The sequence below is a fragment of the Indicator indicator genome, chromosome 2 (genome assembly GCF_027791375.1).
Source record: "Indicator indicator isolate 239-I01 chromosome 2, UM_Iind_1.1, whole genome shotgun sequence".
Classification (NCBI taxonomy): Eukaryota; Metazoa; Chordata; class Aves; order Piciformes; family Indicatoridae; genus Indicator; species Indicator indicator.
Window position 1 is genome coordinate 31,888,578 of NC_072011.1, and position 14,930 is coordinate 31,903,507.

Below are 14,930 nucleotides of genomic sequence, written 5' to 3' on the forward strand. Positions count from 1 at the left end.
GGGACACCTCACACTAGATCAGGCTGGCCAGAGCCTCATCCAGCCTGGCCTTAAACACCTCCAGGGATGGAGCCTCTACCACCTCCCTGGACAACCCATTCCAGGCTCTCACCACTCTCATGGTGAAGAACTTCTTCCTCATGTCCAGTCTGAATCTCCCCACTTCCACCTTTATTCCTTTCCCCCTAGTCCTATCACTACCTGATATCTTAAAAAGTCCCTCCCCAGCTTTCTTGTAGGCCCCCTTCAGATACTGGAAGGCCACAATAAGGTCACCTCAGAGCCTTCTCTTCTCCAGACTGAACAGCCCCAACTCTCTCAGTCTCTCCTCATAGGAGAGGTGCTCCAGCCCTCTGATCATCCTGGTGGCCCTATGACATGACATCCACTGTTCTTCCCTCATCTACTCACTTGGTCATAACTTCATAGAAGGCTATCAGATTAGTTAGACAGGATCTCCCCTTGGTAAATCCATGTTGGCTACTCCTGATAACCTTCTTGTCTTCCATGTGGTTAGAGATGACCCCAGGATCATCTTTCCAGGGATGGAGGTGATGCTGACTGGTCTGTAGTTGCCTGAGTCCTCCTTCTTGCCTTTTTTGAAGACTGGAGTGACATTTGCTTTCTTCTGTAGTAGTAGTGTTTTGGTTCAGATCAAGAGTGCACTGCTGATACAAATCTCTAGGTATTTCCCACTTTTGGTTCACTCTTGTGGAGCACTTTTGGAGTGTGCAAACCTGACATCTTTTCCAAACACGTATTCTTGGAGAGCACACCTCAGCTATTACTGGACATCCAGCCTTTGTGAACAGAATAAAGAAAATCAAAAGTAAAATTTGTCTTCCCTAAATTTAATGATGAATTTAGGTCCATGCTACCAAGTGTTCCACTCAACGGATTCACATTTACTGTGCTATAATACTAATGTAAAAAAGGTGACTATGAAATTCTTTTTTTTTTTTTAATGTTGCTATGCTTTACATTCCAATAGTCAAAATAATTGATTCTGGGCAGGAATTGGCAGATATTTGATCCTTTGAGTAAATATGATCAAATGCTAGGCTTTTTCATTCAAGTGAGATTTTTAGAATAAGATCTCTGCTCCTATTGCAACCAAACTGTTTTTATGTTTTCAACAACTAGTTTTGCTGACAGGCACAACAACACAGAAGTATTTCCTTCATCATTTCTCTTACTGCCTCTGTGAGACGTGAGGAATATAAAAATTACAACATTTTTGAAACAAAAAATTACCTCCTATAAGTACGTAATTTTCAGAGGTCCTCCTACACTGACTGCAGCTCTTCCCTTGCTGATTGAAATGACAACAGGATACTTCTACTGTTTTGTGTTTGTCACTCAAATTTGATTTTAAAAACATTTCTGACTTGCATTTTTATATTAATGTTTGTGCATCACTAGAGCAACTAACTCACAAGTGGAGCAAAGCAAAGCTATTTTTCATCAGTCTGCAAGAACATGTTTTTTACTTCCTAGTTTGAAACAATACCTGTATTTTGATCTTTACCTGAGAGAAAATATTTGTAATAGTTGATATAAAAATATGTCAGAATTTGAAGAAAGAAATAAAAGGTTATTTGTGCTTTCAATCTGAATTCGTGTAGGTGTAATTCGACCTGAATATTTAAGGAAGAAAACAGTTCCTCTTGCTGAATAATTTGTACAGGAAAAAAAAAAGTGAATTGGAAAGACATGCCCAGGCCACATCAATATTCATATCTCCTATATTTCACATTTTGTAAAGGTGCACAGCAACCTTAATATAGTGCAGAGTACAAACATTTCTCCTTGAGCAGATAGTTATCCACCACAGGCAGCTAAGTTGGAATAAAAGCAGCAACCATCTTAACACATTTCCTAGCTGCAAAGGACAAGAATATTCCTTGGAGATCACAGAAATGGGTTAATGGTAAACATGAATAATGTAAGGCATGGAAATCCTTAAGTTTAGACTTCTAAAATGTTTTTTTGGAACTTGGGAGTTCTCAGGACTGCTAAGCTGCAGAAGGGGACAGCATATGTCACTCTAGAAAATTCTAAGTGGACAAAAAAAATATAGATGTTATCGTTATAAACAAATGGTACTGTACTTCTTTTCTATAAATAGATACACGGTGTACAGTGTTATTACGGTCCTGCCCATTTGTTAAATTGTCTGAAAAAACCTAAAGCACTTTCAATTTTTTTTACATAATTAATGGCTAAAGAGCCAGCAACATGCCCCAGAAGCAGGGAGAGCTAATGGTATCCTGGGCTGCATTAGGAGTATTGCCATCAGGTTGAAGGAGGCAATCCTTTCTCTCTACTCAGTACTAGTGAGGCCACACTTGTAGTGCTGGGGCCTATTCTGAGCTCCCTAGTACAAAAAAGGAGCCCATTGAAGGACCACTAAGATGATGGACTAGAGCATCTCTCCAGTGAGGGGTGGGGGAGACTGAGGCTGCTCAGCCAAGAGAAGATTTAGAGGAGAAGCTCATCAATATAAACCTGAAAAGGTAGGTTAAGTGAGCTACAAGGATGATTAAGGGACTTGAACATCTCTCCTATGGAGAAAAACTGAGGAAACTGGGACTGTTTAGTCTGGAGAAGAGAAGGCTGAGAGGGGATCTTATAAATACCTGAGGTGTAGGTGTCAAGAGGAAGGGGACAGTCTCTTTTCAGTGGCACCCAGTAACGGGACAAGGAATAATGGATATAAGCTGTAACACAGGAAGTTCCACTTCAACATGAGAAACTACTGTGAGGGTGACAGAGCACTAGAACAGGCTGCCTAGAGAGGTTGTGAAGTCTCCTTCTCCGCAGACTTTCAAAACCAATGTGGATGTGTTCCTGTGTGGCCTGACCTAGGTGATCTTGCTTTGTCAGGGGGGTTGGACCAAACGATCTCTGGAGGTCCCTTACAACATTCTGTGATTCTGTGCAGTGGTGATGATGGATATGGATGCTGTTGCATCTTACACTGCTCAGTGTCATTCTTTTCTGCCTTTCCATTTGTGTTAACCGTCTGCCTTATATTTTACACTAAAGTAGTATGTTTTGGGGGCAGAAAAATACTTTTGTTTTGGTAGCACGATAAGTATAAAATAACTGAAAAGAATGTAAGCAATAGTAATATTTATTGTGGAATATAGAAAATACTTTTATATACATTCTAGTGAAGTTTTAAATGTGTGGTAAATTCTACATGCTTATTACATTTATTTAAAAATAAATATGCTTTTATTACTTTAGTGAAAGTTTGAGGCATATATTGTTATTGAGAGGAGCTGGAATAGCATCACACTAAATCACCTCAGCTGGAAATTTACATCTCCCTTACTCGTGCTGTGTAAGGATGAACATAATGAATGTTTTCTTCAGTGGTGAAACTGGTTTAAGAGGTTTCTGCCACATTTTTCATCACCTCCCTAATGCCAGTGCAACTCTTTTAAGACTGCACTGTAAGGTTCTATTAGTGGAATGAACTAGGTTTCAAACAAATCTCCTCACTTTTCCTCTTTTTATTAAAAATTAAAAAAACAACAGATAATTTCACTGATTCACTTTACTGTGCCTCTTCCTTCTCCCTCCTTCAGTGCCCACAAAACCTGTTCCACTAGCTCAGCTAACAACACAGCACAATTTAACACGCAAATGGATTCTCTTAGCTTAAAAATGCATATTCTAGTGGATTTTTTTAACTCCTTATTTCTATATAGAGTGTCTTATCTCAGCCTGGCTGGAAATTCTAAGTTCTCAGCTTTGTTTAACAAAACTATGTTGGTGAACTTTTTACCCCTTTTTAACATATAACTCTATGTTTATGTCTCATTTTAATGGTACTACTGTCTAAAGTTCCTGAGTTCTGCAAAGTTTTCTCTAGCAGCATGATGCTACTGTTTTGCACGTTTTTAGCTATGGACCAGTTTTCATGTCTGTTTACAGTTCTTTACATGCTTTTTTTCTAACTGCATTGCAAGAAAGAAAGGTTTATGTGCAATAAGATGCTAAAAGGCTTGTTAGCTACCTGCCTATCAGCCATCTTTATAGCTTGTCCTTCCCAGTGCACGTGCTGTAGAAGTAGGAATACCAAAATGCCATTTCTGAATGAATTTGATTTTTGAGTAGATGCTTTGGCATGTGTAGATACGCTGCATAATATAGCATGTTTTTTTTTCTAATTTCTTCCATTCTATGTGGTAGAAGACCTTTTGCTTACAACAGCCCAGTAAGCTGTTGTCCTTTATGTAAACTTCTTAATCAGCTACTTCAATCATAGTGTTGTTGGTTTGATCTATAGAGGAAGTTTCTGGTCACATTAGTTGCAGCTATGCTCTTTCTTGCAGTGGAAAAAATATTGAAACTTAGTTGTGGTATCTCTTAACCACATGGTTCTACTGTCATCTGACATTTCCTTTTTATCTTAGTAGATAATAGACCAATTCTGAATAAGGATGCATTTCACTGTTAAACACAATGGAAAATGTCTAAGGTTTTTAAAAATAAGAGTGTAGAAATTATGTAAATATTATCATTGACCTTCATCATCATATTGTAGTGAGTCATGTCCTGCTTGTGATGAATGAAAGCTTTTTGTATAACTGTAATGCATAGCACATGATTCACTTCATCTATTGGGACATTCTTGAGATTATGAGCAGACTTAAAGGGCTGACTCCTCTTCAGGGAGACTGACTCAAATTGACAAAGGGAGGAGGACGCTTATCATGTTGTGCCAACACATTGGGGTTGGGTGTTACGACTCTGTAGTTTGAATGGGTGTGTCAGGAAGGACCTTGGATGTGCTGAAGATAACCCTCTCCTTGCCCTGAGAAGCTCCGTGATGCCACGTAAGGCTGGTGATATTGCAACAGGTCACCTGAGTGTTATGAATATTAAATATAATTTATTAATAAGGAAAACATGATATTAATAAAAATATGAATTATTAGTTATTAATATGAACAGTTGTAAAAAATAATTTATAGGTATGGTGTACAGCTGTAGTATATTTACAATGAATATGTACAGTATATAGGCAATGTTAAGAATTTAAACAGTATTAAGTAAACCAGGAAAACAACACTAGGAAGGAGAATCTGCCACTTGTCCACTAGGGGAAGACTCGACAGGAACCTTGAGAAAAGGGCAGCAGTTAAGACAGATAGAACCTTTTAGAAAGAGGCTTTATAGAGGTAACCAATTACTCACAGTATTATTTCTCCAGAATTCTCTCCAGGGCTGCAATATAGTCCAGGTTACACAGAGCAACGGGAGTTCCACCCACGTGGAGGGGTGCTGCTGCTGTACATTAGCCGGCACACTCTGGGGCGCTCTCGGGCACTGGTTGCTGGCAGGGATGTCTCACTGTTCCAATGGCCGGGATGGCTGTGGCATGACAGCAGGAGGCTCTGGAAGCTTCCCAGGATCCGCAGGCTGTCCTGGGGTTTCAGGCACTTGGGCAATAGCCTGTTTCTCTCGGTGCTTTGCTGTGAGGTCTGGGTTTGAGAAGTGGGTGCTTAAGATGGAAGCAACTTATTGCTGCAGGGGATGGTTCTCCAGGTCTTGGCTCACCCTGTCATTGCCCCTTCTGCCTAACAAAACACTTCTGTCTGCAGGAGGGAGAGGGAGAGGGGGATCATGCCTGGACATGCCAGGATTTGTTCTGGATTTGTGCTGTACCCACACTGAGGGAGCAGTGGTTTGACAAAACCTGTGGTAGGAAAGAGGGAGAAGAGCATCTGGCAGAAGAAAATGGGTAATACAAAAACATTGACTGTTTAAGTCATGAAGGGAGAGGAGTGAGCTTTAATGCTGCAGACAGTGGTCTTCATTCATAAAATCATAGAATGGTCTGGGTTGGAAGGGACCTCCAAAGGTCATCTAGTCCAACCCCCCCTCTGCAGTAAGGAGGAGCATCCTCAACCAGATCAGGCTGCCCAAAGTGCTCTGGAGCCTCACATTTAGTATTTCCAGGGATGGGGCCCCAACCACCTCCCCAGGCAACCTGATCCAGTGTTCCACCACCCTCATAGTAACAAACCTGTTCCTAACATCCAATCTAAATCTGTTCTTTTCTAGTTTGAAGCCACTGCCCCTTGTCCTGTCGCTACAGGCCATTGTAAACAGACTCTCTCCATCCTTCTTGTAGGCCCCCTTCTGGTACTGGTAGGCTGCTATTAGGTCTGTGTGGAGCCTCCTCTTCTCCAGACTGAACAACCCCAGCTCCCTCAGACTGTCATTGTAGGATAGGTGCTCCAAACCCCTGATCATTTTTGTGGCCATCCTGTGGACCTGCTCCATCAGGTCCATGTCCTTCCTATACTGAGGGCTCCAGATCTGGATGCAGTACTCCAGGTGAGGTCTCACCAGAGCAAAGTGGCAGAATCTTCTCTCCAGATCTGCTGGCAGCACATCTTTTGATGCAGCCAAGGATGCGACTGGCCTTCTGGGCTGCAAGCACACACTGTCTGCTCATGTCCAGCTTCATTCATGGGACCAGCCATTGAATACATAATGGTACTTTATGACTCACAGCAGCAAGATCAATGTAAAAAGATGTAAGCATTTCAAATATTTTTTATATTTTTAATAAGCGTTTTTGTAGACTATGACATTCAAGATTGCATCAGAACAGATAATATATTTTGGATATTGATGTAAATGTAGGATTTTTCTGAGTCATAAGACAGTAAATTACTTTTAAGGGAAAAAATCCCCATATGTGAACAAAATTGACTGTAACTTGCATAATTTTGCTCTTTGTATGATCACTCAAAGATGTTTTTTCTCAAGACACTGAGTTAGATGGAGCACTGATCTTATTTAATTTGGCAAATCCTGCTGATCTTGCACACATTGGATTTTTTTTGTGAGCTGTACAAATAGGAGCTAAAGTACAAATAGAGAATAGAAGGGATTGTATGTGAATAATATCCCTTTCTCTGGTGTCACTTTGCTTCTGAGTTTGGACAGGTTATCTGAAGGTTTGCTTTTTCAAAGGTCAATGCTTTTGAATAGATGATTGTTATCTGATATTTGCATTATACCTGTGAAAATACAGCATTTAGTAAATCTTGTCTGTCATCATGGTCAGTAATACAGTTATCAGATACGCTACAAGAGCAAATTAATTTTAGTTAGCCAGAGCAAATCTCCTTGACAGAAGAAAAAAAAGTCTTCATGAGTAGTCCCCTTTCAGTGAGCATCTTTTCTCAAACAAAAAGAATATCTTAGGTTTGTAATTGCAATGCTTTTAAACAGGTACTTTCCACTGAAAATGTCAAATTAGCATACTTTTAAAATCTGTTATTTGTATAGAACTAGCATATGCTAGGCACTTTATGGAGGGATTATAGAAGAGAGTTTCCCTGAAGAAGTTATAGCAGAAAGATGCTAAGAACAGGTGCAGAGATGTGCAGCAGTGGGCACAAGTGTCTGAAAGCAGACATAGAGTATTTCCTGCCTCAGATCTGTAGTTTCCTCTCTCTTAATGTATGACTGTGTGAAGTTTTTTAAAATTACTTTTGTACAGTGGTGACTAAGGTTATATGTGTTGTTAGGAAAAGTCACATAAAGGCAGTTTAATATTGGGAAAAGAATGTGGATCTTTTTCCTCCCCATTTGCCATAGCCTTATGTTTTATCTTGAACTATTTTCAATATGATCATTCCCAAGCAGCCACTGTATCCTGAGTAGCAAGCAAACATTGGTCACTCATCTGTTGCTTTTAATAGATGTCATCCTCTTACTGTTGCATGTTGAGTGGAGCACATATTCTGTCTTCAGCCTGAAACTGTCAACACTCTTTAGTGTTATTGTTCCTGTTGTTAGCTGAGTTAGCAGCTGTGAAGCAGATACACAATTCCCGCAGCTATCTCTTAAGTGATGTGACAACCTCACCAGAAAGGCAGAGCAGACCTTCAAAGGTAGCATCTGCTTCAGACACCTCAACCAATTTCAGGAACTGGGAAAATGTCTGTAAGGTTTAACTAAAAGGCTAATCATAGAATCATACTTTTTTTTTTTTTGAGTTGGAAAAGACCCTTCTCTCAGGCTTAAACTTTTTTCTCATTTCTAGACTAAATTTATTCCTGCTACATCAAAGCTGGGTTTTGTGTGGTAATATTATTCTTCATTTGAAGCATTTCTTTTCCCTTGTTAATACTTGTCTGCTGAGACATTAACAGGGAGATACTGTATTGCTTTTTCAGCCTTCATTCATCTGTGCTGAGGAAACCAACCACTTTTATCTTCCTCTCATGAAACAGTCTCTATTTCCCTGATGGTTTCAGTAACCTTTCTCTGCTCTTCTTCCAGTGTGAATTCATTCTTTAAATGTGGATATAAAGAATGAGGTAGGTAAGTCCAGATGAGGTCTGATTTGTCTTACTTGAGTAACATGTTTCTAGTTCTGCTTTACTGAAAACACCTTTATGAGATGAAGCATTGCAGTTGCCCTTTTTATCTTTGTGTCACGTTTATAATTCGTAGATACTCTATGATTTACTCAAAACACACACCTTTCTTCCAAACTTGGAACTGAGTATCACTAAATGCTTTCAGGAAAACTAAGCAGCTGGGGGTGGTCCTCATGTGGATGTGAAATAGGGGAAGATAGAATAGGAGAGAAGTTAGTTCTTGAAGTTACAAGGATTGTTCTTTCGCAGCCTCGTGCTGGGGCTTGTGCTGTTCAATATATTCCTAAATGACGTGGAAGAGGGAGGTAACAAATTTTGCTAAAGATACAAAATTATTTAAGGCAGTAAGGATGATGGGAGTGCTGCAGGGCAACTAGGCAGAAAAATGGCACTTGAAAATGAAGCAGGATAAAATGTTAAGTCATACATACAGCAAAACCAGTCATAGTTTCACATAGGAAGTGATGGGTTCTGCAGTGGTGAATCTCTGGATATGTCTGAGGGGGCAAGATCCTGAGGTTATGATAGTGCCAAGAAAGGTCAGTTCAGCAGTCGTCAGAAATGCCATTCAGATGTCCAGCACTATTAGGGATGGAGGAGAACACAAGGTGAGAAACCTTAATAAACTTCATAAATCTGATTCAGCTCTGTTTGGCATGCTTTCTGCACAGCCATTTCTCTTACTTCAAAGCAGATAAAGAAAACAGAAGGTGACCAAGAAAAAAAAACCTAACATTAATTCAAATGATTTTCTGAGGTTCAAAAGACTGAGCTTGGCTAGATTATGAAAAATGCAATTAAAATTTAAATATGAGTGTTGGGTTAGCTGACACAGAGAAATTACACCTCATGTGTTGCTTCTCTAAGACTTTGTATGTTGTAATGATAAGACATTTTGCCTGTCTTCCATTGCCTGTAACTCTATGCCTCTTAAATAAAAAGAACATTTGCTTACTCTGATGGAAGACTTAGAAGAGCAGTGTTTCTATTAAATTTATTAATGTAGAGGGTAAATATCTTCTGTCCATATAAAACCTAGAGGGGCTTGCAGAGCAACTAGTTTCACAGAGGGGCAGGCAGGGGTTTCCAGGGGGCCCTCGAGAAATGTCTGCCTGGTCCAGTGCTGCACTGTGCAGATTAGGTGACTGCAGAGTGAGCTCAGTTCAGAGATCAGAATAAGCATAACCCTGTACACACTGAGTTCTGCCTGCGCTCTTCAAGACAGTTGCAGTAGCTACTTTGTTGTATGTCGCTAACATAACCTGAATGAACAGGCACAGTTAGGCTACAGAATGACTAGGGCCTGTCTGCAATTTCTTGGTTTGATATCAACGTAAAGAGTGCCCAAACTAGATTTCAAGAGACTTCCTCTTCATTGCTGCAATGAAAAGAAAATACTCGGGTTTTGGTTGGCAAACAGCAGAAGACAACATTCCTGGTTTGTGCTGGGTTTACTGTTCTCCCTGTCTGTATTTTACATTTTGAACCAGGCTGTCAGGCAGTGTCTTTGGCAGTGTTGCTGCTTGTTCTGGGTACAAGTGTTGTAATTGCACACATTTGTGGAAAGGAGATTGCTGGCCATGATCAGCTTTGCACACCAATGGATACATTTCTATGCTCTGAACGTAATCCCTATTGATACTTCTAGTGTGCAAATGACAGGGCAAAAATCAATCCACAGTTAGATCCCAGGAGTTTTGCTGTTTGCTCTGCTTTTAGATTATCTTTGCATTTTCATCTAAACATCTTGCAGAAGCGTGGAATTACATAGCATAAAATGCTGCTTTTAACGACTCTGTGTAATTTAAATGATTTTCACAAAAGGTCTTATGAGTGTTTTACTACAAATTAGATCTAGAAACGTTTTTCTGAAGTATAGATTATTCCAGTCCACAAGATGGGAAAAAGATGTTGCATAACTTAGTAAAACTAAACCAAAGAAAGAAAGAAAACCCAGAGTAAAACATGGTTCTTCGGGCACAGATTCCCACTCCTCTTGACTGAGCATTAATTACTTTGTTCTCCAGAATAAATGTTATAGAATTATGTTCATGATTTTGAAACATGTAAGTATTTTTTATTTTTATTTGCTTATTGCTAGTAGTTAGGCTTTTTTACCTGCTTCAAATAGGCCTTTGAGTAGCATTTGTTCAAGAATAGCCGAAGACAGAATTGGCAACAGTGAGGTGGTTCTTTATCTCCTGAAATACAGCCAATATCAGATTGGTACATGAGCCCCCATCATTAGCTCAACCTATGCCTCATCTTCTCTGTTGCAGGTTATGGACACACAGTGCCTTTGTCTGATGGAGGAAAGGCCTTCTGCATCATCTACTCAGTCATTGGGATTCCCTTTACGCTGCTCTTCCTGACAGCAGTGGTACAGCGCATCATTGTGTATGTCACCAGGCGGCCTGTACTGTATTTCCACATTCGCTGGGGCTTCTCCAAGCAAGTTGTTGCAATCATCCATGCTGTAGTCCTTGGGTTCATCACTGTCTCATGCTTCTTCTTAATCCCAGCAGCAATATTTTCTGTTCTGGAAGATAACTGGAATTTTTTGGAATCGTTTTACTTCTGTTTCATTTCCCTGAGCACCATTGGCCTTGGAGACTATGTGCCAGGAGAAGGCTACAATCAAAAATTCCGAGAGCTGTATAAAATTGGAATTACATGTAAGTGGCAAACTAATAGGCTAAATAAAAGGCATTAAAAGGCATTTAATATTAGAAAAATTAATAATTTAGACTTTCCCTCTCCATTTTGTGAATGGCAATTGTTTTGTGAGCTGTCAGCTATCAAACTGGGTAGGTAGCTGTGCAAAGACGAAACCTTCAAAAAGGTCGGTTGTCTTAATTAAGAAAGAAGAAGTTACTATTGTGCTAAATCACATCTACTTAATTTCTTATTAATAGCAGGAAAAGAATGCTCATGTTACTGTTATGAAACAACCAAGCTGGTGAGCAATCTAGAGGACAAATCTTATGAGCAACAGCAGAGGGAACTGGGGTTGTTTAGTCTGGAGAAGAGGAGGCTGAGGCAAGAGCTCATTTCTCTCTACAACTGCCTAAAAGGAGGTTGTAGTGAGGTGGAGGTCAGTCTCTTCCTAGTATCAGGTGATAGAACGATACGAAATGGACTGAAGTTGCACCACGGAGGTTTAGACTGGATGTTAGGAAAAAATCCTTTACATAAAGAGTGGTCAGGCATTAGAATAGGTTGCCCAGGGAGGCTGTGGAGATACCATACCTGGAGGTCTTTAAGAAACTTGTGGATGTGGCTCCAGGACATGGTTTTAGTGGCCATGGTGGTCTTACATCAATGGCTGGACTTGATGATCTTAAAGGTCTTTTCCAACTGAAACAATTCTATGATTCTATGATCTTGAGCTAAGATTTCAGTGCATCCCAGAGCCAGAAAGGTGGTCCTTTGTAATCTAAGGTCATCTCTTAAGGTGAGACAACAAGTGGACAGAAAAAAATCAAGAAGCAATTAGAAATGGGGCAGAATAGCAACGTTTCTGACTCCAATTGTAACAGAAGGTAGCTGGCACTGGGACATATCAGCTGTCAAAGAGAGACAAGTAGACTGAAGTGATAACAAACAGGACTGTGAATATTAGATTGTTTGATTGTGTTTGACATGGAAGAGAGACAAAATGATCAGTGATTTGATCTATGTAGAGCTAAGAATATTACCTTTGTGTTGACATTCTGAATGAATGTATACTGAGGGAAATACTCTCCAGTGGCAGTATTCTGAAGTATCCCAGTTTCCAATATGGCCTCAGTCTGTGCAGTCCTGGCTCATCAGATGCACCTCTTAAAAAGTCCAAATGGCCAAACCAAAACCTTTCCTGTCAGGCCTGTTTCTTAGGCTGGTGTGTGTTTGTCTGCACTCCTGTGTATGATCCAGCAATCTTAATGGAGGCCAAGTGCCCAAGCACTTGGTTGTATGTTTGCTTATAGAAAGATTTTGCCTTGAAATTTTGTTTTTGAAGCAGTGCATTGAACTAGCCAATATAAAACAATATTTTATTCTTCTGCCACGTTGTCATTGCAGGAGATTTCCCCTGCTACCCCTTGTGTTGTCTTACCAGCTTTTAATTATTACATTAATGATCTGCAGAATTGATTCAGGGATGTCATATGATGAAATGAATGGAGAAAGTAATGCATATACTAAAGGCCTTGTAAAAATTCTAGCCATTGTAAACACTCAAAATCAGAAGAAAACATTGTTGCTCAGATTATCCTTTTTCAAACTCTAGAGCACTTAAGAAACAAATTGCAGGAAATAATAAAACAAAAAGGTAGCTTTTAGACAAAGCTATGACCTTAGAATATTTAATTTCAACTGTTTTTTTGAAGGTAATAACTTGTAAATTCATATTTTCTTTCATGTGAAAAAGTCAAGAAACCAAACAGGATGTATAAAATGCTTTCTCCTACTGAACCTAAATTTTCTTCATCAGAAAATGCTTACTGAGTGCTAAAGGCTTTTCTTTTTTTTGGATAACACAAGGCCTGTTCTTAAGTGGGGATCAGCTGGACTGAGTTTAGGAGATAATTACAAAATTTTCAGTGCATGTCTTTTAAATGGCATAGCTTTGTCATTTCCAACTTGTGCTAATACATAACACCTATGTCTTCATGAGATAAAGCTTAAAAAACATTCATAAATTTTAGCTGTAGCACTGATTTAGATCAGTACCTGGCACTGCAATACTGATTTAATAGTGCTTCTGGAAGCAACAGGGGAATGTTATTACCAGTGAATAATCTGTAAATATAGGCGACATATTTATGTCTTTAGGTAACAGAATCGTGACCACATGTAGATTACAATAATTAATTTGTGTTGATATTTTGGTACATTTAATATTCAGCTTTTAGATGAGTATGTTGTACTAATAATTATGCACTTAGCTTCTGCTTGATTTACTTATTGAAATGACAAAATACTCAAGTAGTCATGGTCCTCAAATCATAATGATCAGTAGCAGAGATCTAATGAGACACAGAGACTGAAAAATGCTCATTTTCACACTTTGCCTCAAATTCTAGATGCATATGTTTGAAGAATGAAAGAAAAAACGTCCAAACCAACAAAAAAACAATGCAGAGGAAGTTAACCATACAGAGATCCATTTCTGAGAGTCTCAGTCTGTGAGAGCTGTTACCTTCAAAAATCAGAGTCTGTATGCCACTAAAGTCATCAGTAATATCATTTCAGTAGCACTTCCAAGTTTGAATCGTCATCTATGTTAGCAAAACAGTGCAAATAATCTTTAAGGTGTCATCTGCCAGATTTCTAAAATAGCAGCAGTAATTTTACAGTGATTTTTCATTTTGATTTTAGTGGGTTTATACACATTCCTCACTGCTTCGTTGTTCCACTCATTTCAGGGGGTTGGACATCTTCTTATAATTTAAAGGCAAATAATTTAGAAGTTTTCTTGAAATAGAAGTAATTTGTCCTGCTAAACTGGTACCAAAAAAAAATGCCACCCCACCCACATAACCATAGTTAGCTGCCATATTTTTATTTCTGTTTGTAACATGTAGGAATATTAAGGGAAAGTGAATATTTTGAGGGACACTTAATCACATGAAGGTTGTAAGTGGGAGACCATCCATATGGTAAATCACAGTATACTGTTGCATTTAGTGGATTTTTTTTATTATGAAGGGTCTTGTTAATTGTAGAATAAAAAGGAAAAAAAGGTTTGACAGTCCCAAAGTAAGTTACAGAGCTCTGAAACTGGGTTATAAAGAAAATTAACCCAGTACTCAGAAATGACAAGAGTGGGACAAGTTACAGGGTTAAAACTCTCCTGCTTAATTTGCTAATATTTTAAACACCTTTTTTTCTTTTTTTTCTGTTGTTTTTTTTTTTTATACCCAGGTTATCTGTTGCTGGGCCTCATTGCAATGCTGGTGGTTCTTGAGACTTTCTGTGAACTCCATGAGCTCAAAAAGTTTAGGAAGTTGTTTTATGTGAAGAAGGACAAAGAAGAGGACCAAGAGCAAATAATGGAACATGACCAGCTCTCCTTCTCTTCCATCTCAGACCAAGCATCCTCAATGAAGGATGATCAGAAAGCAAATGAGCCTTTTGTGACTTCTCAGTCCCCAACTTCCAATGACAGCTCTCTAAACAATTAATAGAGGGGTATCCATCCTGTTGTTTCGGTGCATTTATGCTACTTACCATAAGAAATAGGACTCCTAATATTTTTTTCTAAAAATCCACAAGCTGGAAGACTGTGCTACTTTAACAAGGATTCATCACTTCTGACATAGAGAAGACTTCGGGGGAAAAATGTGGGAGCCACCCTGGGAATAGGGAGAAAATGTAGAATATGGCTGGGAACATAAGGCCATTTTGCTAGAGGATTAAGGAGTTAGGTGTACCACTTTCATAGGTGCCAGAGAGAAAGGCTTGCACGAGCACATACATCCAACTGATCTTTAGGAGAATAGAGGCCTTCACTGACATGCAACTCAT

At 39.2% G+C, this 14,930-nt stretch overlaps 1 protein-coding gene across 1 annotated transcript in view; it reads left to right on the forward strand.

Annotated features, from left to right (window-relative positions):
- The window catches only part of KCNK1 (potassium two pore domain channel subfamily K member 1), a 33,841-nt gene extending 19,254 nt beyond the window's left edge, over positions 1-14,587 (forward strand). Inside the window, exons 2-3 of the mRNA XM_054398542.1 lie at positions 10,700-11,095; positions 14,328-14,587. Coding sequence (XP_054254517.1) covers positions 10,700-11,095; positions 14,328-14,587 — 656 coding nt within the window. The remainder of the gene's footprint in view (positions 1-10,699; positions 11,096-14,327) is intronic.
- The last annotated feature ends 343 nt before the right edge of the window (positions 14,588-14,930 follow it).